Consider the following 22906-nt stretch of genomic DNA (forward strand, 5'->3'; position numbering starts at 1 on the left):
CCGTTTGGCCTACCTTTCCCAATGATGAGTAAAGGCCGTTTGGCCTAACTTTCCCAATGATAAGTAAAGACCGTTTGGCCTACCTTTCCCAATGATAAGTAAAGGCCGTTTGGCCTACCTTTCCCAATGATAAGTAAAGACCGTTTGGCCTACCTTTCCCAATGATAAGTAAAGACCGTTTGGCCTACCTTTCCCAATGATGAGTAAAGGCCGTTTGGCCTACCTTTCCCAATGATATGTAAAGGCCGTTTGGCCTACCTTTCCCAATGATGAGTAAAGGCTGTTTGGCCTACCTTTCCCAATGATGAGTAAAGGCCGTTTGGCCTACCTTTCCCAATGATGAGTAAAGGCCGTTTGGCCTACCTTTCCCAATGATGAGTAAAGGCCGTTTGGCCTACCTTTCCCAATGATGAGTAAAGGCCGTTTGGCCTACCTTTCCCAATGATGAGTAAAGGCCGTTTGGCCTACCTTTCCCAATGATGAGTAAAGGCCGTTTGGCCTACCTTTCCCAATGATGAGTAAAGACCGTTTGGCCTACCTTTCCCAATGATGAGTAAAGGCCGTTTGGCCTACCTTTCCCAATGATAAGTAAAGGTCGTTTGGCCTACCTTTCCCAATGATAAGTAAAGACCGTTTGGCCTACCTTTCCCAATGATAAGTAAAGGCCGTTTGGCCTACCTTTCCCAATGATAAGTAAAGGTCGTTTGGCCTACCTTTCCCAATGATAAGTAAAGACCGTTTGGCCTACCTTTCCCAATGATAAGTAAAGACCGTTTGGCCTACCTTTCCCAATGATGAGTAAAGGCCGTTTGGCCTACCTTTCCCAATGATAAGTAAAGACCGTTTGGCCTACCTTTCCCAATGACAAGTAAAGGCCGTTTGGCCTACCTTTCCCAATGATAAGTAAAGGTCGTTTGGCCTACCTTTCCCAATGATAAGTAAAGACCGTTTGGCCTACCTTTCCCAATGATAAGTAAAGGCCGTTTGGCCTACCTTTCCCAATGATGAGTAAAGGCCGTTTGGCCTACCCCTCCCAATGATAAGTAAAGGCCGTTTGGCCTACCTTTCCCAATGATGAGTAAAGGCTGTTTGGCCTACCTTTCCCAATGATGAGTAAAGGCCGTTTGGCCTACCTTTCCCAATGATGAGTAAAGGCCGTTTGGCCTACCTTTCCCAATGATGAGTAAAGGCCGTTTGGCCTAACTTTCCCAATGATAAGTAAAGACCGTTTGGCCTACCTTTCCCAATGATAAGTAAAGGCCGTTTGGCCTACCTTTCCCAATGATAAGTAAAGACCGTTTGGCCTACCTTTCCCAATGATAAGTAAAGACCGTTTGGCCTACCTTTCCCAATGATGAGTAAAGGCCGTTTGGCCTACCTTTCCCAATGATATGTAAAGGCCGTTTGGCCTACCTTTCCCAATGATGAGTAAAGGCTGTTTGGCCTACCTTTCCCAATGATGAGTAAAGGCCGTTTGGCCTACCTTTCCCAATGATGAGTAAAGGCCGTTTGGCCTACCTTTCCCAATGATGAGTAAAGGCCGTTTGGCCTACCTTTCCCAATGATGAGTAAAGGCCGTTTGGCCTACCTTTCCCAATGATGAGTAAAGGCCGTTTGGCCTACCTTTCCCAATGATGAGTAAAGGCCGTTTGGCCTACCTTTCCCAATGATGAGTAAAGGCCGTTTGGCCTACCTTTCCCAATGATGAGTAAAGACCGTTTGGCCTACCTTTCCCAATGATGAGTAAAGGCCGTTTGGCCTACCTTTCCCAATGATAAGTAAAGGTCGTTTGGCCTACCTTTCCCAATGATAAGTAAAGACCGTTTGGCCTACCTTTCCCAATGATAAGTAAAGGCCGTTTGGCCTACCTTTCCCAATGATAAGTAAAGGTCGTTTGGCCTACCTTTCCCAATGATAAGTAAAGACCGTTTGGCCTACCTTTCCCAATGATAAGTAAAGACCGTTTGGCCTACCTTTCCCAATGATGAGTAAAGGCCGTTTGGCCTACCTTTCCCAATGATGAGTAAAGGCCGTTTGGCCTACCTTTCCCAATGATGAGTAGAGGTCGTTTGGCCTACCTTTCCCAATGATAAATAAAGACCGTTTGGCCTACCTTTCCCAATGATGAGTAAAGGCCGTTTGGCCTACCTTTCCCAATGATGAGTAAAGGCCGTTTGGCCTACCTTTCCCAATGATGAGTAAAGGCCGTTTGGCCTAACTTTCCCAATGATGAGTAAAGGCCGTTTGGCCTACCTTTCCCAATGATGAGTAAAGGCCGTTTGGCCTACCTTTCCCAATGATGAGTAAAGACCGTTTGGCCTACCTTTCCCAATGATGAGTAAAGGCCGTTTGGCCTACCTTTCCCAATGATGAGTAAAGGCCGTTTGGCCTACCTTTCCCAATGATGAGTAAAGGCCGTTTGGCCTACCTTTCCCAATGATGAGTAAAGGCCGTTTGGTCTACCTTTCCCAATGATGAGTAAAGGTCGTTTGGCCTACCTTTCCCAATGATAAGTAAAGGTCGTTTGGCCTACCTTTCCCAATGATAAGTAAAGACCGTTTGGCCTACCTTTCCCAATGATAAGTAAAGACCGTTTGGCCTACCTTTCCCAATGATGAGTAAAGGCCGTTTGGCCTACCTTTCCCAATGATGAGTAAAGGTCGTTTTGCCTACCTTTCCCAATGATGAGTAAAGGTCGTTTGAACTACCTTTCCCAATGATGATTAAAGGCCATTTGGCCTACCTTTCCCAATGATGAGTAAAGGTCGTTTGGCCTACCTTTCCCAATGATAAGTAAAGGCCGTTTGGCCTACCTTTCCCAATGATAAGTAAAGGCAGTTTGGCCTACCTTTCCCAATGATGAGTAAAGGCAGTTTGGCCTACCTTTCCCAATGATGAGTAAAGGCTGTTTGGCCTACCTTTCCCAATGATGAGTAAAGGCCGTTTGGCCTACCTTTCCCAATGATGAGTAAAGGCCGTTTGGCCTCCCTTTCCCAATGATAAGTAAAGACCGTTTGGCCTACCTTTCCCAATGATAAGTAAAGGCCGTTTGGCCTACCTTTCCCAATGATAAGTAAAGGTCGTTTGGCCTACCTTTCCCAATGATAAGTAAAGACCGTTTGGCCTACCTTTCCCAATGATAAGTAAAGGCCGTTTGGCCTACCTTTCCCAATGATGAGTAAAGGCCGTTTGGCCTACCCCTCCCAATGATAAGTAAAGGCCGTTTGGCCTACCTTTCCCAATGATGAGTAAAGGCCGTTTGGCCTACCTTTCCCAATGATGAGTAAAGGCCGTTTGGCCTTCCTTTCCCAATGATGAGTAAAGGCCGTTTGGCCTACCTTTCCCAATGATAAGTAAAGACCGTTTGGCCTACCTTTCCCAATGATAAGTAAAGGCCGTTTGGCCTACCTTTCCCAATGATAAGTAAAGGTCGTTTGGCCTACCTTTCCCAATGATAAGTAAAGACCGTTTGGCCTACCTTTCCCAATGATAAGTAAAGACCGTTTGGCCTACCTTTCCCAATGATAAGTAAAGGCCGTTTGGTCTACCTTTCCCAATGATGAGTAAAGGCCGTTTGGCCTACCTTTCCCAATGATGAGTAAAGGCCGTTTGGCCTACATTTCCCAATGATGAGTAAAGACCGTTTGGCCTACTTTTCCCAATGATGAGTAAAGGTCGTTTGGCCTACCTTTCCCAATGATGAGTAAAGACCGTTTGGCCTACCTTTCCCAATGATGAGTAAAGGCAGTTTGGCCTACCTTTCCCAATGATGAGTAAAGGCCGTTTGGCCTACCTTTCCCAATGATGAGTAAAGGCCGTTTGGCCTACCTTTCCCAATGATGAGTAAAGGTCGTTTGGCCTACCTTTCCCAATGATGAGTAAAGACCGATTGGCCTACCTTTCCCAATGATGAGTAAAGGCCGTTTGGCCTACCTTTCCCAATGATGAGTAAAGGCCGTTTGGCCTACCTTTCCCAATGATGAGTAAAGGTCGTTTGGCCTACCTTTCCCAATGATAAGTAAAGGTCGTTTGGCCTACCTCTCCCAATGATAAGTAAAGACCGTTTGGCCTACCTTTCCCAATGATAAGTAAAGACCGTTTGGCCTACCTTTCCCAATGATGAGTAAAGGCCGTTTGGCCTACCTTTCCCAATGATGAGTAAAGGTCGTTTGGCCCACCTTTCCCAATGATGAGTAAAGGTCGTTTTGCCTACCTTTCCCAATGATGAGTAAAGGTCGTTTGGCCTACCTTTCCCAATGATAAGTAAAGGCCGTTTGGCCTACCTTTCCCAATGATAAGTAAAGGCCGTTTGGCCTACCTTTCCCAATGATGAGTAAAGGCCGTTTGGCCTACCTTTCCCAATGATGAGTAAAGACCGTTTTGCCTACCTTTCCCAATGATAAGTAAAGGCCGTTTGGCCTATCTTTCCCAATGATAAGTAAAGGTCGTTTGGCCTACCTTTCCCAATGATAAGTAAAGGCCGTTTGGCCTACCTTTCCCAATGATGAGTAAAGACCGTTTTGCCTACCTTTCCCAATGATAAGTAAAGGCCGTTTGGCCTACCTTTCCCAATGATAAGTAAAGACCGTTTGGCCTACCTTTCCCAATGATAAGTAAAGGCCGTTTGGCCTACCTTTCCCAATGATAAGTAAAGGTCGTTTGGCCTACCTTTCCCAATGATAAGTAAAGACCGTTTGGCCTACCTTTCCCAATGATAAGTAAAGACCGTTTGGCCTACCTTTCCCAATGATAAGTAAAGGCCGTTTGGTCTACCTTTCCCAATGATGAGTAAAGGCCGTTTGGCCTACCTTTCCCAATGATGAGTAAAGGCCGTTTGGCCTACATTTCCCAATGATGAGTAAAGACCGTTTGGCCTACTTTTCCCAATGATGAGTAAAGGTCGTTTGGCCTACCTTTCCCAATGATGAGTAAAGACCGTTTGGCCTACCTTTCCCAATGATGAGTAAAGGCCGTTTGGCCTACCTTTCCCAATGATGAGTAAAGGCCGTTTGGCCTACCTTTCCCAATGATGAGTAAAGGCCGTTTGGCCTACCTTTCCCAATGATGAGTAAAGGTCGTTTGGCCTACCTTTCCCAATGATGAGTAAAGACCGATTGGCCTACCTTTCCCAATGATGAGTAAAGGCCGTTTGGCCTACCTTTCCCAATGATGAGTAAAGGCCGTTTGGCCTACCTTTCCCAATGATGAGTAAAGGTCGTTTGGCCTACCTTTCCCAATGATAAGTAAAGGTCGTTTGGCCTACCTCTCCCAATGATAAGTAAAGACCGTTTGGCCTACCTTTCCCAATGATAAGTAAAGACCGTTTGGCCTACCTTTCCCAATGATGAGTAAAGGCCGTTTGGCCTACCTTTCCCAATGATGAGTAAAGGTCGTTTGGCCCACCTTTCCCAATGATTAGTAAAGGTCGTTTTGCCTACCTTTCCCAATGATGAGTAAAGGTCGTTTGGCCTACCTTTCCCAATGATAAGTAAAGGCCGTTTGGCCTACCTTTCCCAATGATAAGTAAAGGCAGTTTGGCCTACCTTTCCCAATGATGAGTAAAGGCAGTTTGGCCTAACTTTCCCAATGATGAGTAAAGGCCGTTTGGCCTAACTTTCCCAATGATGAGTAAAGGCCGTTTGGCCTACCTTTCCCAATGATGAGTAAAGGCCGTTTGGCCTACCTTTCCCAATGATGAGTAAAGACCGTTTTGCCTACCTTTCCCAATGATAAGTAAAGGCCGTTTGGCCTATCTTTCCCAATGATAAGTAAAGGTCGTTTGGCCTACCTTTCCCAATGATAAGTAAAGACCGTTTGGCCTACCTTTCCCAATGATAAGTAAAGGCCGTTTGGCCTACCTTTCCCAATGATGAGTAAAGGCCGTTTGGCCTAACTTTCCCAATGATAAGTAAAGACCGTTTGGCCTACCTTTCCCAATGATGAGTAAAGGCCGTTTGGCCTACCTTTCCCAATGATAAGTAAAGACCGTTTGGCCTACCTTTCCCAATGATAAGTAAAGGCCGTTTGGTCTACCTTTCCCAATGATAAGTAAAGGCAGTTTGGCCTACCTTTCCCAATGATGAGTAAAGGCCGTTTGGCCTACCTTTCCCAATGATGAGTAAAGGCCGTTTGGCCTACCTTTCCCAATGATGAGTAAAGGCCGTTTGGCCTACCTTTCCCAATGATGAGTAAAGGCCGTTTGGCCTACCTTTCCCAATGATGAGTAAAGGCCGTTTGGCCTACCTTTCCCAATGATGAGTAAAGGCCGTTTGGCCTACCTTTCCCAATGATGAGTAAAGGCCGTTTGGCCTACCTTTCCCAATGATGAGTAAAGGCCGTTTGGCCTACCTTTCCCAATGATGAGTAAAGGCCGTTTGGCCTACCTTTCCCAATGATGAGTAAAGGCCGTTTGGCCTACCTTTCCCAATGATGAGTAAAGGCCGTTTGGCCTACCTTTCCCAATGATGAGTAAAGGCCGTTTGGCCTACCTTTCCCAATGATGAGTAAAGGCCGTTTGGCCTAACTTTCCCAATGATGAGTAAAGGCCGTTTGGCCTACCTTTCCCAATGATGAGTAAAGGCCGTTTGGCCTACCTTTCCCAATGATGAGTAAAGACCGTTTGGCCTACCTTTCCCAATGATGAGTAAAGGCCGTTTGGCCTACCTTTCCCAATGATGAGTAAAGGCCGTTTGGCCTACCTTTCCCAATGATGAGTAAAGGCCGTTTGGCCTACCTTTCCCAATGATGAGTAAAGGCCGTTTGGTCTACCTTTCCCAATGATGAGTAAAGGCCGTTTGGCCTACCTTTCCCAATGATAAGTAAAGGCCGTTTGGCCTACCTTTCCCAATGATGAGTAAAGGCCGTTTGGCCTACCTTTCCCAATGATGAGTAAAGGCCGTTTGGCCTACCTTTCCCAATGATGAGTAAAGGCCGTTTGGCCTACCTTTCCCAATGATGAATAAAGGCCGTTTGGCCTACCTTTCCCAATGATAAGTAAAGACCGTTTGGCCTACCTTTCCCAATGATAAGTAAAGACCGTTTGGCCTACCTTTCCCAATGATGAGTAAAGGCCGTTTGGCCTACCTTTCCCAATGATGAGTAAAGGCCGTTTGGCCTACCTTTCCCAATGATGAGTAGAGGTCGTTGGCCTACCTTTCCCAATGATAAATAAAGACCGTTTGGCCTACCTTTCCCAATGATGAGTAAAGACCGTTTGGCCTACCTTTCCCAATGATGAGTAAAGGCCGTTTGGCCTACCTTTCCCAATGATAAGTAAAGACCGTTTGGCCTACCTTTCCCAATGATAAGTAAAGACCGTTTGGCCTACCTTTCCCAATGATGAGTAAAGGCCGTTTGGCCTACCTTTCCCAATGATGAGTAAAGGCCGTTTGGCCTACCTTTCCCAATGATGAGTAGAGGTCGTTTGGCCTACCTTTCCCAATGATAAATAAAGACCGTTTGGCCTACCTTTCCCAATGATGAGTAAAGACCGTTTGGCCTACCTTTCCCAATGATGAGTAAAGGCCGTTTGGCCTACCTTTCCCAATGATGAGTAAAGGCCGTTTGGCCTACCTTTCCCAATGATGAGTAAAGGCCGTTTGGCCTACCTTTCCCAATGATGAGTAAAGGCCGTTTGGCCTACCTTTCCCAATGATCAGTAAAGGCCGTTTGGCCTACCTTTCCCAATGATGAGTAAAGGCCGTTTGGCCTACCTTTCCCAATGATGAGTAAAGACCGTTTGGCCTACCTTTCCCAATGATGAGTAAAGGCCGTTTGGCCTACCTTTCCCAATGATGAGTAAAGGCCGTTTGGCCTACCTTTCCCAATGATGAGTAAAGGCCGTTTGGTCTACCTTTCCCAATGATGAGTAAAGGTCGTTTGGCCTACCTTTCCCAATGATGAGTAAAGGTCGTTTGGCCTACCTTTCCCAATGATAAGTAAAGACCGTTTGGCCTACCTTTCCCAATGATAAGTAAAGACCGTTTGGCCTACCTTTCCCAATGATGAGTAAAGGCCGTTTAGCCTACCTTTCCCAATGATGCGTAAAGGTCGTTTTGCCTACCTTTCCCAATGATGAGTAAAGGTCGTTTGAACTACCTTTCCCAATGATGATTAAAGGCCATTTGGTCTACCTTTCCCAATGATGAGTAAAGGCAGTTTGACCTACCTTTCCCAATGATGAGTAAAGGCTGTTTGGCCTAACTTTCCCAATGATGAGTAAAGGCCGTTTGGCCTACCTTTCCCAATGATGAGTAAAGGCCGTTTGGCCTACCTTTCCCAATGATAAGTAAAGACCGTTTGGCCTACCTTTCCCAATGACAAGTAAAGGCCGTTTGGCCTACCTTTCCCAATGATAAGTAAAGGTCGTTTGGCCTACCTTTCCCAATGATAAGTAAAGACCGTTTGGCCTACCTTTCCCAATGATAAGTAAAGGCCGTTTGGCCTACCTTTCCCAATGATGAGTAAAGGCCGTTTGGCCTACCCCTCCCAATGATAAGTAAAGGCCGTTTGGCCTACCTTTCCCAATGATGAGTAAAGGCTGTTTGGCCTACCTTTCCCAATGATGAGTAAAGGCCGTTTGGCCTACCTTTCCCAATGATGAGTAAAGGCCGTTTGGTCTACCTTTCCCAATGATGAGTAAAGGTCGTTTGGCCTACCTTTCCCAATGATGAGTAAAGGTCGTTTGGCCTACCTTTCCCAATGATAAGTAAAGACCGTTTGGCCTACCTTTCCCAATGATAAGTAAAGACCGTTTGGCCTACCTTTCCCAATGATGAGTAAAGGCCGTTTAGCCTACCTTTCCCAATGATGCGTAAAGGTCGTTTTGCCTACCTTTCCCAATGATGAGTAAAGGTCGTTTGAACTACCTTTCCCAATGATGATTAAAGGCCATTTGGCCTACCTTTCCCAATGATGAGTAAAGGTCGTTTGGCCTACCTTTCCCAATGATAAGTAAAGGCCGTTTGGCCTACCTTTCCCAATGATGAGTAAAGGCAGTTTGACCTACCTTTCCCAATGATGAGTAAAGGCTGTTTGGCCTAACTTTCCCAATGATGAGTAAAGGCCGTTTGGCCTACCTTTCCCAATGACAAGTAAAGGCCGTTTGGCCTACCTTTCCCAATGATAAGTAAAGGTCGTTTGGCCTACCTTTCCCAATGATAAGTAAAGACCGTTTGGCCTACCTTTCCCAATGATAAGTAAAGGCCGTTTGGCCTACCTTTCCCAATGATGAGTAAAGGCCGTTTGGCCTACCCCTCCCAATGATAAGTAAAGGCCGTTTGGCCTACCTTTCCCAATGATGAGTAAAGGCTGTTTGGCCTACCTTTCCCAATGATGAGTAAAGGCCGTTTGGCCTACCTTTCCCAATGATGAGTAAAGGCCGTTTGGTCTACCTTTCCCAATGATGAGTAAAGGTCGTTTGGCCTACCTTTCCCAATGATGAGTAAAGGTCGTTTGGCCTACCTTTCCCAATGATAAGTAAAGACCGTTTGGCCTACCTTTCCCAATGATAAGTAAAGACCGTTTGGCCTACCTTTCCCAATGATGAGTAAAGGCCGTTTAGCCTACCTTTCCCAATGATGCGTAAAGGTCGTTTTGCCTACCTTTCCCAATGATGAGTAAAGGTCGTTTGAACTACCTTTCCCAATGATGATTAAAGGCCGTTTGGCCTACCTTTCCACATGATGAGTAAAGGTCGTTTGGCCTACCTTTCCCAATGATAAGTAAAGGCCGTTTGGCCTACCTTTCCCAATGATGAGTAAAGGCAGTTTGACCTACCTTTCCCAATGATGAGTAAAGGCTGTTTGGCCTAACTTTCCCAATGATGAGTAAAGGCCGTTTGGCCTACCTTTCCCAATGATGAGTAAAGGCCGTTTGGCCTACCTTTCCCAATGATAAGTAAAGACCGTTTGGCCTACCTTTCCCAATGACAAGTAAAGGTCGTTTGGCCTACCTTTCCCAATGATAAGTAAAGACCGTTTGGCCTACCTTTCCCAATGATAAGTAAAGGCCGTTTGGCCTACCTTTCCCAATGATGAGTAAAGGCCGTTTGGCCTACCCCTCCCAATGATAAGTAAAGGCCGTTTGGCCTACCTTTCCCAATGATAAGTAAAGACCGTTTGGCCTACCTTTCCCAATGATAAGTAAAGACCGTTTGGCCTACCTTTCCCAATGATGAGTAAAGGCCGTTTGGCCTACCTTTCCCAATGATGTGTAAAGGCCGTTTGGCCTACCTTTCCCAATGATGAGTAAAGGCTGTTTGGCCTACCTTTCCCAATGATGAGTAAAGGCCGTTTGGCCTACCTTTCCCAATGATGAGTAAAGGCTGTTTGGCCTACCTTTCCCAATGATAAGTAAAGGTCGTTTGGCCTACCTTTCCCAATGATAAGTAAAGACCGTTTGGCCTACCTTTCCCAATGATAAGTAAAGGCCGTTTGGCCTACCTTTCCCAATGATGAGTAAAGGCCGTTTGGCCTACCCCTCCCAATGATAAGTAAAGGCCGTTTGGCCTACCTTTCCCAATGATGAGTAAAGGCTGTTTGGCCTACCTTTCCCAATGATGAGTAAAGGCCGTTTGGCCTACCTTTCCCAATGATGAGTAAAGGCCGTTTGGTCTACCTTTCCCAATGATGAGTAAAGGTCGTTTGGCCTACCTTTCCCAATGATGAGTAAAGGTCGTTTGGCCTACCTTTCCCAATGATAAGTAAAGACCGTTTGGCCTACCTTTCCCAATGATAAGTAAAGACCGTTTGGCCTACCTTTCCCAATGATGAGTAAAGGCCGTTTAGCCTACCTTTCCCAATGATGCGTAAAGGTCGTTTTGCCTACCTTTCCCAATGATGAGTAAAGGTCGTTTGAACTACCTTTCCCAATGATGATTAAAGGCCATTTGGCCTACCTTTCCCAATGATGAGTAAAGGTCGTTTGGCCTACCTTTCCCAATGATAAGTAAAGGCCGTTTGGCCTACCTTTCCCAATGATGAGTAAAGGCAGTTTGACCTACCTTTCCCAATGATGAGTAAAGGCTGTTTGGCCTAACTTTCCCAATGATGAGTAAAGGCCGTTTGGCCTACCTTTCCCAATGACAAGTAAAGGCCGTTTGGCCTACCTTTCCCAATGATAAGTAAAGGTCGTTTGGCCTACCTTTCCCAATGATAAGTAAAGACCGTTTGGCCTACCTTTCCCAATGATAAGTAAAGGCCGTTTGGCCTACCTTTCCCAATGATGAGTAAAGGCCGTTTGGCCTACCCCTCCCAATGATAAGTAAAGGCCGTTTGGCCTACCTTTCCCAATGATGAGTAAAGGCTGTTTGGCCTACCTTTCCCAATGATGAGTAAAGGCCGTTTGGCCTACCTTTCCCAATGATGAGTAAAGGCCGTTTGGTCTACCTTTCCCAATGATGAGTAAAGGTCGTTTGGCCTACCTTTCCCAATGATGAGTAAAGGTCGTTTGGCCTACCTTTCCCAATGATAAGTAAAGACCGTTTGGCCTACCTTTCCCAATGATAAGTAAAGACCGTTTGGCCTACCTTTCCCAATGATGAGTAAAGGCCGTTTAGCCTACCTTTCCCAATGATGCGTAAAGGTCGTTTTGCCTACCTTTCCCAATGATGAGTAAAGGTCGTTTGAACTACCTTTCCCAATGATGATTAAAGGCCGTTTGGCCTACCTTTCCACATGATGAGTAAAGGTCGTTTGGCCTACCTTTCCCAATGATAAGTAAAGGCCGTTTGGCCTACCTTTCCCAATGATGAGTAAAGGCAGTTTGACCTACCTTTCCCAATGATGAGTAAAGGCTGTTTGGCCTAACTTTCCCAATGATGAGTAAAGGCCGTTTGGCCTACCTTTCCCAATGATGAGTAAAGGCCGTTTGGCCTACCTTTCCCAATGATAAGTAAAGACCGTTTGGCCTACCTTTCCCAATGACAAGTAAAGGTCGTTTGGCCTACCTTTCCCAATGATAAGTAAAGACCGTTTGGCCTACCTTTCCCAATGATAAGTAAAGGCCGTTTGGCCTACCTTTCCCAATGATGAGTAAAGGCCGTTTGGCCTACCCCTCCCAATGATAAGTAAAGGCCGTTTGGCCTACCTTTCCCAATGATAAGTAAAGACCGTTTGGCCTACCTTTCCCAATGATAAGTAAAGACCGTTTGGCCTACCTTTCCCAATGATGAGTAAAGGCCGTTTGGCCTACCTTTCCCAATGATGTGTAAAGGCCGTTTGGCCTACCTTTCCCAATGATGAGTAAAGGCTGTTTGGCCTACCTTTCCCAATGATGAGTAAAGGCCGTTTGGCCTACCTTTCCCAATGATGAGTAAAGGCCGTTTGGCCTACCTTTCCCAATGATGAGTAAAGGCCGTTTGGCCTACCTTTCCCAATGATGAGTAAAGGCCGTTTGGCCTACCTTTCCCAATGATGAGTAAAGGCCGTTTGGCCTACCTTTCCCAATGATGAGTAAAGGCCGTTTGGCCTACCTTTCCCAATGATGAGTAAAGACCGTTTGGCCTACCTTTCCCAATGATGAGTAAAGGCCGTTTGGCCTACCTTTCCCAATGATAAGTAAAGGTCGTTTGGCCTACCTTTCCCAATGATAAGTAAAGACCGTTTGGCCTACCTTTCCCAATGATAAGTAAAGGCCGTTTGGCCTACCTTTCCCAATGATAAGTAAAGGTCGTTTGGCCTACCTTTCCCAATGATAAGTAAAGACCGTTTGGCCTACCTTTCCCAATGATGAGTAAAGGCCGTTTGGCCTACCTTTCCCAATGATGAGTAAAGGCCGTTTGGCCTACCTTTCCCAATGATGAGTAAAGGCCGTTTGGCCTACCTTTCCCAATGATGAGTAAAGGCCGTTTGGCCTACCTCTCCCAATGATGAGTAAAGGCCGTTTGGCCTACCTTTCCCAATGATAAGTAAAGACCGTTTGGCCTACCTTTCCCAATGATGAGTAAAGGCCGTTTTGCCTACCTTTCCCAATGATGAGTAAAGGCCGTTTGGCCTACCTTTCCCAATGATGAGTAAAGACCGTTTGGCCTACCTTTCCCAATGATAAGTAAAGGCCGTTTGGCCTACCTTTCCCAATGATGAGTAAAGGCCGTTTGGCCTACCTTTCCCAATGATAAGTAAAGGTCGTTTGGCCTACCTTTCCCAATGATGAGTAAAGGCCGTATGGCCTACCTTTCCCAATGATGAGTAAAGGCCGTTTGGCCTACCTTTCCCAATGATGAGTAAAGACCGTTTGGCCTACCTTTCCCAATGATGAGTAAAGGTCGTTTGGCCTACCTTTCCCAATGATGAGTAAAGGTCGTTTGGCCTACCTTTCCCAATGATGAGTAAAGGCCGTTTGGCCTACCTTTCCCAATGATGAGTAAAGACCGTTTGGCCTACCTTTCCCAATGATAAGTAAAGGCCGTTTGGCCTACCTTTCCCAATGATGAGTAAAGGCCGTTTGGCCTACCCCTCCCAATGATAAGTAAAGGCCGTTTGGCCTACCTTTCCCAATGATGAGTAAAGGCTGTTTGGCCTACCTTTCCCAATGATGAGTAAAGGCCGTTTGGCCTACCTTTCCCAATGATGAGTAAAGGCCGTTTGGTCTACCTTTCCCAATGATGAGTAAAGGTCGTTTGGCCTACCTTTCCCAATGATGAGTAAAGGTCGTTTGGCCTACCTTTCCCAATGATAAGTAAAGACCGTTTGGCCTACCTTTCCCAATGATAAGTAAAGACCGTTTGGCCTACCTTTCCCAATGATGAGTAAAGGCCGTTTAGCCTACCTTTCCCAATGATGCGTAAAGGTCGTTTTGCCTACCTTTCCCAATGATGAGTAAAGGTCGTTTGAACTACCTTTCCCAATGATGATTAAAGGCCGTTTGGCCTACCTTTCCAAATGATGAGTAAAGGTCGTTTGGCCTACCTTTCCCAATGATAAGTAAAGGCCGTTTGGCCTACCTTTCCCAATGATGAGTAAAGGCAGTTTGACCTACCTTTCCCAATGATGAGTAAAGGCTGTTTGGCCTAACTTTCCCAATGATGAGTAAAGGCCGTTTGGCCTACCTTTCCCAATGATGAGTAAAGGCCGTTTGGCCTACCTTTCCCAATGATAAGTAAAGACCGTTTGGCCTACCTTTCCCAATGACAAGTAAAGGCCGTTTGGCCTACCTTTCCCAATGATAAGTAAAGGTCGTTTGGCCTACCTTTCCCAATGATAAGTAAAGACCGTTTGGCCTACCTTTCCCAATGATAAGTAAAGGCCGTTTGGCCTACCTTTCCCAATGATGAGTAAAGGCCGTTTGGCCTACCCCTCCCAATGATAAGTAAAGGCCGTTTGGCCTACCTTTCCCAATGATAAGTAAAGACCGTTTGGCCTACCTTTCCCAATGATAAGTAAAGACCGTTTGGCCTACCTTTCCCAATGATGAGTAAAGGCCGTTTGGCCTACCTTTCCCAATGATGTGTAAAGGCCGTTTGGCCTACCTTTCCCAATGATGAGTAAAGGCTGTTTGGCCTACCTTTCCCAATGATGAGTAAAGGCCGTTTGGCCTACCTTTCCCAATGATGAGTAAAGGCCGTTTGGCCTACCTTTCCCAATGATGAGTAAAGGCCGTTTGGCCTACCTTTCCCAATGATGAGTAAAGGCCGTTTGGCCTACCTTTCCCAATGATGAGTAAAGGCCGTTTGGCCTACCTTTCCCAATGATGAGTAAAGGCCGTTTGGCCTACCTTTCCCAATGATGAGTAAAGACCGTTTGGCCTACCTTTCCCAATGATGAGTAAAGGCCGTTTGGCCTACCTTTCCCAATGATAAGTAAAGGTCGTTTGGCCTACCTTTCCCAATGATAAGTAAAGACCGTTTGGCCTACCTTTCCCAATGATAAGTAAAGGCCGTTTGGCCTACCTTTCCCAATGATAAGTAAAGGTCGTTTGGCCTACCTTTCCCAATGATAAGTAAAGACCGTTTGGCCTACCTTTCCCAATGATGAGTAAAGGCCGTTTGGCCTACCTTTCCCAATGATGAGTAAAGGCCGTTTGGCCTACCTTTCCCAATGATGAGTAAAGGCCGTTTGGCCTACCTTTCCCAATGATGAGTAAAGGCCGTTTGGCCTACCTCTCCCAATGATGAGTAAAGGCCGTTTGGCCTACCTTTCCCAATGATGAGTAAAGGCCGTTTGGCCTACCTTTCCCAATGATGAGTAAAGGCCGTTTTGCCTACCTTTCCCAATGATGAGTAAAGGCCGTTTGGCCTACCTTTCCCAATGATAAGTAAAGACCGTTTGGCCTACCTTTCCCAATGATAAGTAAAGGCCGTTTGGCCTACCTTTCCCAATGATGAGTAAAGGCCGTTTGGCCTACCTTTCCCAATGATAAGTAAAGGTCGTTTGGCCTACCTTTCCCAATGATGAGTAAAGGCCGTATGGCCTACCTTTCCCAATGATGAGTAAAGGCCGTTTGGCCTACCTTTCCCAATGATGAGTAAAGACCGTTTGGCCTACCTTTCCCAATGATGAGTAAAGGTCGTTTGGCCTACCTTTCCCAATGATGAGTAAAGGTCGTTTGGCCTACCTTTCCCAATGATGAGTAAAGGCCGTTTGGCCTACCTTTCCCAATGATGAGTAAAGGCCGTTTGGCCTACCTTTCCCAATGATGAGTAAAGGCCGTTTGGCCTACCTTTCCCAATGATGAGTAAAGGTCGTTTGGCCTACCTTTCCCAATGATGAGTAAAGACCGTTTGGCCTACCTTTCCCAATGATGAGTAAAGGCCGTTTGGCCTACCTTTCCCAATGATGAGTAAAGACCGTTTGGCCTACCTTTCCCAATGATGAGTAAAGACCGTTTGGCCTACCTTTCCCAATGATGAGTAAAGGCCGTTTGGCCTACCTTTCCCAATGATAAGTAAAGACCGTTTGGCCTACCTTTCCCAATGATTAGTAAAGGCCGTTTGGCCTACCTTTCCCAATGATGAGTAAAGGCCGTTTGGCCTACCTTTCCCAATGATGAGTAAAGGCCGTTTGGCCTACCTTTCCCAATGATGAGTAAAGGCCGTTTGGCCTACCTTTCCCAATGATAAGTAAAGGCCTTTTGGCCTACCTTTCCCAATGATGAGTAAACTTGAGAGTATGCATGATAGATTTGGGCTTCATAGAAAGTGTTACAAAGTGTTCTCTGTTCATCTTATCCATCCAGGTTCTGCCGGGGTAGGCCGTCATTGTAAATAATAATTTGTTCTTAACTGACTTGCCTAGTTAAATGAAGGATAAATAAAATAAAACATATATGAAGTGCTTCACTATAAATACGTTTGACTATGTGGTTTGAAGTACTTTACCATTATCTTGCACAAACAGTAAGACTACTATAGACAGAAATCAATGCAGTAATGTTTTATTAAATAAAGGCTCTGATTAAAATAGTAATAAAATCAGGCATTTGGCGAATTCTTCTTCCCAAAAGCTCCTCTGAATGGTTTGGAGACGGCTCTGGAGATAGCTCGTAACACCCTGACTATGAGAGGGCGTTTACGGGACTGGGACTCCTGGGGAGCAGGGGCCAGTGTGGTTGTCAGGTCCTCCTTGGGTGGGGAAGTGGATGGAAGCTCTGGAACCTCACACTCAGCATCTGTGATAAGAATATTTCATAATCAGAAAATGAACGTGTGTGTTTGTCTGTCTGTCTGCCTGTCTATCCGTCTGTCTGTCCGCCTGTATCTGTAGTCACTGTTTTAACAAGCTGGCCATAGGGTGATACATCAATATGACATTATCGATGCTTATCACTTACTCTGTGAAATACGAGTCTCTCTGAGACATTTGGTAGGCAGCGCATCCTGTTCAGGGTGGCTCTTCGGTTCCCCTTTTGTCTTGAACAGCTGTTGACAAAACACATCAGGACAACTGAGCCTGTGTAAAATATATGGTATGCATCCCTAAATGCACCCTATTGGCTACGTAAGGCACTACTTTTGACAAGGGCCCATAGTGCTCTGGTCAAAAGTAGTGCACTATATAGGGAATAGGGTGCAATTTGGGACACAGCCATTGACTCTCTCCCATGTGTATTAGGATTGTATTACAGCGGCCTCACTCAACCTCCTAAAGACAATGACAACAGCATTGTTCTAATGCTGAGAGACATTAGGTTTAGTTTAGTGAATCTGTAGGGTACATTTCAGCCCTGCCTTACAGAGGTAATCTCCAAACACTGAGCCCCCTACCTTCATCCTGATCTTTGGAATCTTGCCAATTTTGGGTAGGAAGCGCCACTTCCTGTTCTTCTTAGTCTCTTCCCCTCTGGCAGAGGGAAGGCAGGCCATGCCGTCAGCCTTTACATCAGCCGGGCTAAGGCCCCTGGCGGGGAATTCCTCAGTAGCATTAAGGTCAGCCACAACGCCATGAGTGATGTCACTTGCGGCATTGCTGGTGTCTAAATAAGAAGAGCAAGCTGGTGTGACTGACCTGGGTACAATAACTGGGAGAAGAGGACGCAACAATGGAAAGCAGTCACTGCGTTCCAAAAGGCATTCTCTTCCCTTTATAGTGCACAACTTTTGAACAGGGCCCATAGGGTCTGGCTCTGGTCAAAAGTAGTGCACTAAACATGGAAGAAGGTGCCATTTTGGACACAACCAGCAAAGTTCACATCATAAAACGCAATGTATTGAGCATCATGTTACAATGAAGTCCTATGCAGATGAAAAGAGGTACTTTCACTTACCACCCTCCATTGCAGACTTGGACAGATCAGTCAGACTGTCCATCACCATGTCTGTCATCAACTTGATGACCTGATCCAAAACCCTGTCAGCAGTGGGTGGCATAGGCCTACCCAAACACTGCCCCAGGAGTCTGCTAATAGAAGTGTGGGCAAAGCTGTAAACGAGCTCTGACGCATTGTCCTTTGACAGCTTCCTCAGTGCTGGATTTGGCAGCGCTGGTTGAGAGAGGCTTCTGTGGCCAGTCATGGATTGAAGCTGGCGTCTTATGGTTATCTCCTGAATGAGACCATGGACCTTTGCGATCAGGTTGCCAGACGCATCTTGAAGGGCTTCAATTGACAGAAGCCTATCCAGATTTTCTTCTGCTGAAGTCATCTCTGGGTCGTCTGTCTTCAATGTGTCCATTATAGTTTTCACTATGATATCCAGCACGCCAGTATATGTGACAGCTGCATCCTGAATGACCTGAGTGATGCATTGCTCAGCTTTGACGATATACTCCTCCACTGGTTGACCATGGAGGATGTCAACTTTATCAGCAGGGAGCACCTTCTGAATACTCACATTCTCCTCTGATGGGCGTGGACTGTTGAAGATAATGCTCTCAGTGACCATGTTAGAGGAGGCGAGAGATGAGTCGAGAAGCAAAGACCTGTATATTATCGAGGTGGACATCTCTGGGTGCTTTATCATAGCAGCCTCCTCCAAAATGGCCGACGGGCCCTGGAGGACGTCAGAGATATCCATGTCCTCAATGGTCTCTACCAGAGACGATAGTAGGTCTCTGGCTGACAGGTTGGTAGGTCTCTGGCTCTCGAGCTCCGTTTTGATTGCTTGACAGACAGTTGCTGCAGCAACAGCAGAGCTACAACACAACTGCTTCAAGGTGGAGTCAGAAATAGATGATGACAGATCTGTCATGGACATGGTGGAGAGTTGACTCTCAGAGACAAAGGGTCTGAGTTTGACAGACACCTGTCTGACCAAGTCCCCAGCAAGAGCTCTCATATCTATTGCTCCACTAGCTGAGTTGTAGGAGCAGGCACTCTGTGGCCTTGACGGGCTCCTGCTATCCAAAAATCCTGTTATCCCAAAAACCTCAAGTACAAGATCCACAACATCGGATGACACTTCTGTCATTCTGTTGTTGGACAGAAATTGACTTGGATGAATGGTGCCTGCATTCAGAGTCCAGTCGCAAATAGAGTTGTCGGACTGACTCTGGAATAGTGGAACTAGACAGGTTTCACTTGGACCTTGACCAAAGAGTTCTGCCATTTTGAGCAGAACTGATCTTAAGACCTTTGACTTGGAAATGTTCAGCAGTGGGTCGTTGTTGGACAGTCTGGTGGACGGTCTACTAGCCGATCTCTGAACAACTAGGCTTTGTACTTCTGCCGAAATGGCAGTGAGAAAATAGGTAAAGGGGCTGGTCGCTCGCCCCTTGTTTCCTCCGTTGGCTTTAGCCTTGAAGATGCTATCTATGATGACAGTCTGGTACCAATCACCATGACAGCCTTGAGTTGGGGAGGAGTGAGCACTTTGGGGTAGCGGTCAGGTCAGATGAAGTGAGGAAGAACAGATATCACTAAGGTTCTGTCTAGCAACAGAGATGCATTGGCTGTTTAGAGGTGTAGGAGGAGACTCAGCATAGGAGAAAGGATTAAATATCAGTGCTTGTGTGAATATGTTTTTTGTCTAATGCAGCTGTCTTGACCCTCTGGGAAGAATAAACTTGGTTAAAGCTTTCATAGTGTCCGAGTTTTTACTCTGAGAATTAGAACCTAACAGTTGGCACTGCGAGCAGGGTTCACCACGATTTGCAGTCGAACTAGAGATTCTGAATCAGTGAAACAGAAACAAGGTAGGCACAGTTCCTACACCTGTTATCACTAATTCTGACATCTTGGGGAGATGAGAGTCGTACGCTGAACCAATTATAGGGTACGGACCTAGAAAGCCTGAGCTTATTCAGTAGTCTCATTGTATTACGACCGGTCATAGCTTTGCGGTATTTGATAAGTCCCGGAAGGTAAACCCGAACAGGTTGATACCTGTAGAGGGTAACTCCTAAGGGGTAAATCCCAAGTAGGTTGGTTCCTGCTAGTACTATAAGAATAGGGTGAGTCCCGGAAGGTAAGCCCGAGCAGGCGGGTACCTAGGGGGTAAGACCCGGGTGGGGTTGGTTACCTGCTAATACCTGTAACGAGTGGGTGAAAGTCTCAGCCGCAGTGGACATGCGGCAGTAGAGTCGGTGTGGATGGATAAAGTGACATGCTTGTGTACTAGGATAAAAAGTTGCCATTCAGGGTTAGAAGAAAAGCAATAAGATACTCGAAAGCTGTTGGATTTGGGTGTATTAGCAGTAGCAATAAAGAGAGGTTGGTTTTATGCCCTGTTGGGGTGGGGAACCATGACAGATTATGTGGAAATAGGAAGACAAGTGTGAATAATTTTGGTAATGTGTGTTATCAACAACAGTGATATTTGAACAGATTGGAGATGACTATCCATAACAATAAAATCCTTCATACAGTGAGGTTAGGGTAGGTTACCATGCTTGTCCTGAACCACAGCTGTAGACACAGCCTCCTCCAGGTCCTCAGACACTAGCTTGGAGATCCGTTACAGGATGTCTGTCACCCCACTGAGCCCCTATTGCAGGTTAGGGGTCACATCCACTTGAATGTCCTTCATATGACGAACCTCCTACAGAGCAAATGAGGGAAATATGATATATTATGATTTATGTTAGTAACAATACAATATGGGAATTTTATCCCAAAGCTACCTACAGCTAACATATATATTTATGTATGTGATCTATGCAAATAAAGGAATATAACACAGCTGTAAAACTGTGAGGACTATATGGTGGAGGCCTACCCATTTCCCAGGAGCATTGTAAAAAGTGGATTTGGGTACAGTGTTTATTTCCCCCTAATATCTTTGAATATTACACCTAAAATAATTAGGCCTACTTCTTTCTACTGCTGATCTGAGACCATTAGGGTTAAACATTACAGATATAAATGCAATATATGGAGTAGAAAAGATTGCCTGACCACCAGAATCAACATATGTTCTACATGGTCTATTTCTATCTGAATGTAACACCTCAATCAAGCATGTTAATTGATCGTTAAGTCATGTTTGTCAGGTAAACGGTCATTAGTGGCCTATATAAGCCTCATACAGGCCATGTGTAGACATTACCTGTTGATAACACAGACTATTTTCATGATCATGGGAGGTGTGAGAGAATTGCTGCTCTTTGTGTTGACTGTGGGGGTTGTCAAAGGTTGGTTCACTAATGTTTTATTTGGATTGAAGAGATTTGTTTGGGAAATATGCTCAACTTTATCAGTGTGAGATTAAAATTTGACTGTCTGTTTGTTCCGCATTAGTCATCTGCTATTATTAATATATGTAGCTATTTTGTGTCAACTCAACTTCTGTCAACACTTTCTCCTCAGTTTCTTGTTACCCTGTTGGAAAGTCCCAGAAGCAAGATCAAGTCTCTCTGCAGAGGAGACTTGGAGGTAGGTGTTTCTTTCCACAACCCTTCTAGCTTTGTACTGTGTCTATGGTGCTGCTGTGTTTGACACTCATTCAACACCATAGAGTAACTTAGTTGTCTAAATAATGTTGTCAAACCCTTTGATTTGGTCATTTTGCTTGTGTACCTTAACCTACGTTTTTCAGAGCTGTCATCAAATGACGTCTCCATTGTGCATGCCCTGGCTTTGCTCCGATCCATAGGGTCTGACGCTAAACAAGACAGAGAAGGTACGGCCTGAAACATAAACTTTTAAATCTGTGTTGGGTTCATGTTGCTCAACATTCGAATGGCAATTTGGCCTAGACCGTGTAGATAAGCTGTGTTGCTGTAGAATACCCAACTGTTCCTTTATGTTTTCTCTCTAGAGTATTTCCAGACTAATGAAGTAGAATCCCAAGCTTCTCCAAACCAAGGTAGCTCTCCGGCAAATGATGCCCTGTCCTCTGACGACGCTACCTCTGAAGCTGCCACTGGCCCGTCTGACGACGCTACCTCTGAAGCTGCCACTGGCCCGTCTGACGACGCTACCTCTGAAGCTGCCACTGGCCCGTCTGACGACGCTACCTCTGAAGCTGCCACTGGCCCGTCTGACGACGCTACCTCTGAAGCTGCCACTGGCCCGTCTGACGACGCTACCTCTGAAGCTGCCACTGGCCCGTCTGACGACGCTACCTCTGAAGCTGCCACTGGCCCGTCTGACGACGCTACCTCTGAAGCTGCCACTGGCCCGTCTGACGACGCTGCCACTGGCCCGTCTGACGACGCTGCCACTGGCCCGTCTGACGACGCTGCCACTGGCCCGTCTGACGACGCTGCCACTGGCCCGTCTGACGACGCTGCCACTGGCCCGTCTGACGACGCTGCCACTGGCCCGTCTGACGACGCTGCCACTGGCCCGTCTGACGACGCTACCTCGGCAGCTGCGACCGGCCAGTCTGACCATGCCATTGAGGAACTGTTCTCTTCTGCATCTGAGCCCCCGTTGACCACAAACATGGATATCTGATGTGGGACATGGTGCTCGGGGTCCATGCAAGAGTTCATGGGTATTCTAGTCCAGGTTGTGTGTGTAACTGCATTTTCTTGTTTTGGCTTAATTAAACGCTAACTGTAATACTTGTGTCCTCAGTATTGTTTTGACGGTTCCTACTTGGAGTTGAGGTCTATGACCTGACATGAGTAACTGTGGTGATGGCAACATTTATTTTGCATTATAACCATGCTTTGGCATCAGCAATATGTTTACTTTGACCCCTGTGCTTAAATCACCATTTGCCTTAAGGTACATTTGGTCAAATTATGCTAGTAGCATCACATGATGTGGAATGGGTTCTAGTTCCTTTAAACTTGATGGTTTTGGAACTGAGTGTTTAGGGTTGGGGCATATGAGGCTGCTAGAATCGGGGTTAATGGTGTCAGTGCTAACTAATATCACGGTTGTCAACTTGCATTTAAATTACTGCTGTGAGTCTTCTCTTGTAACTGACTTGGTTTCCTATTAGTGAATACATGTAAAACCAGCTCTCGTATCATTAGCCCATCGTTTTGGCGGTGTCTTCATATCCCAGTGCCAATCCAAACTTTCATGTTTAAATAAGTCAATGCTAACCTGTCTTAGCTGGCAGGCTGCTATCAGGTCCAGG

The 22906-nt window shown here is 45.9% G+C and overlaps 2 protein-coding genes across 3 annotated transcripts; one reads left to right on the plus strand and one right to left on the minus strand.

Annotated features, from left to right (window-relative positions):
* Window positions 1–16355: 16355 nt before the first annotated feature.
* LOC139567178 (uncharacterized) lies at window positions 16356–19101 on the minus strand. Of its 2 annotated transcripts, none has more exons than XR_011673244.1 (3): window positions 17201–19101; window positions 16768–16855; window positions 16356–16605 (listed from the first exon to the last, which is right to left on the minus strand). XR_011673244.1 is itself a non-coding variant. In XM_071388680.1 (3 exons), exons 1-3 carry the CDS (start codon window positions 17546–17548, stop codon window positions 16409–16411), a joined length of 633 nt encoding a protein of 210 aa, XP_071244781.1. In that variant the 5' UTR covers window positions 17549–17813; the 3' UTR covers window positions 16356–16408. The 2 variants fall into 2 exon arrangements, 1 of the variants encoding a protein (XP_071244781.1); XM_071388680.1 differs by having other exon boundaries at window positions 17201–17813.
* Window positions 19102–20895: 1794 nt separating this feature from the next.
* Window positions 20896–22377, plus strand: LOC139567177 (polysialoglycoprotein-like). Its single transcript, XM_071388679.1, has 4 exons — window positions 20896–21002; window positions 21178–21243; window positions 21407–21490; window positions 21629–22377. Exons 1-4 carry the CDS (start codon window positions 20903–20905, stop codon window positions 22267–22269), a joined length of 891 nt encoding a protein of 296 aa, XP_071244780.1. The 5' UTR covers window positions 20896–20902; the 3' UTR covers window positions 22270–22377.
* The last annotated feature ends 529 nt before the right edge of the window (window positions 22378–22906 follow it).

The sequence above is a fragment of the Salvelinus alpinus genome, unplaced genomic scaffold, assembly GCF_045679555.1.
Source record: "Salvelinus alpinus unplaced genomic scaffold, SLU_Salpinus.1 scaffold_61, whole genome shotgun sequence".
Taxonomy (NCBI): Eukaryota; Metazoa; Chordata; class Actinopteri; order Salmoniformes; family Salmonidae; genus Salvelinus; species Salvelinus alpinus.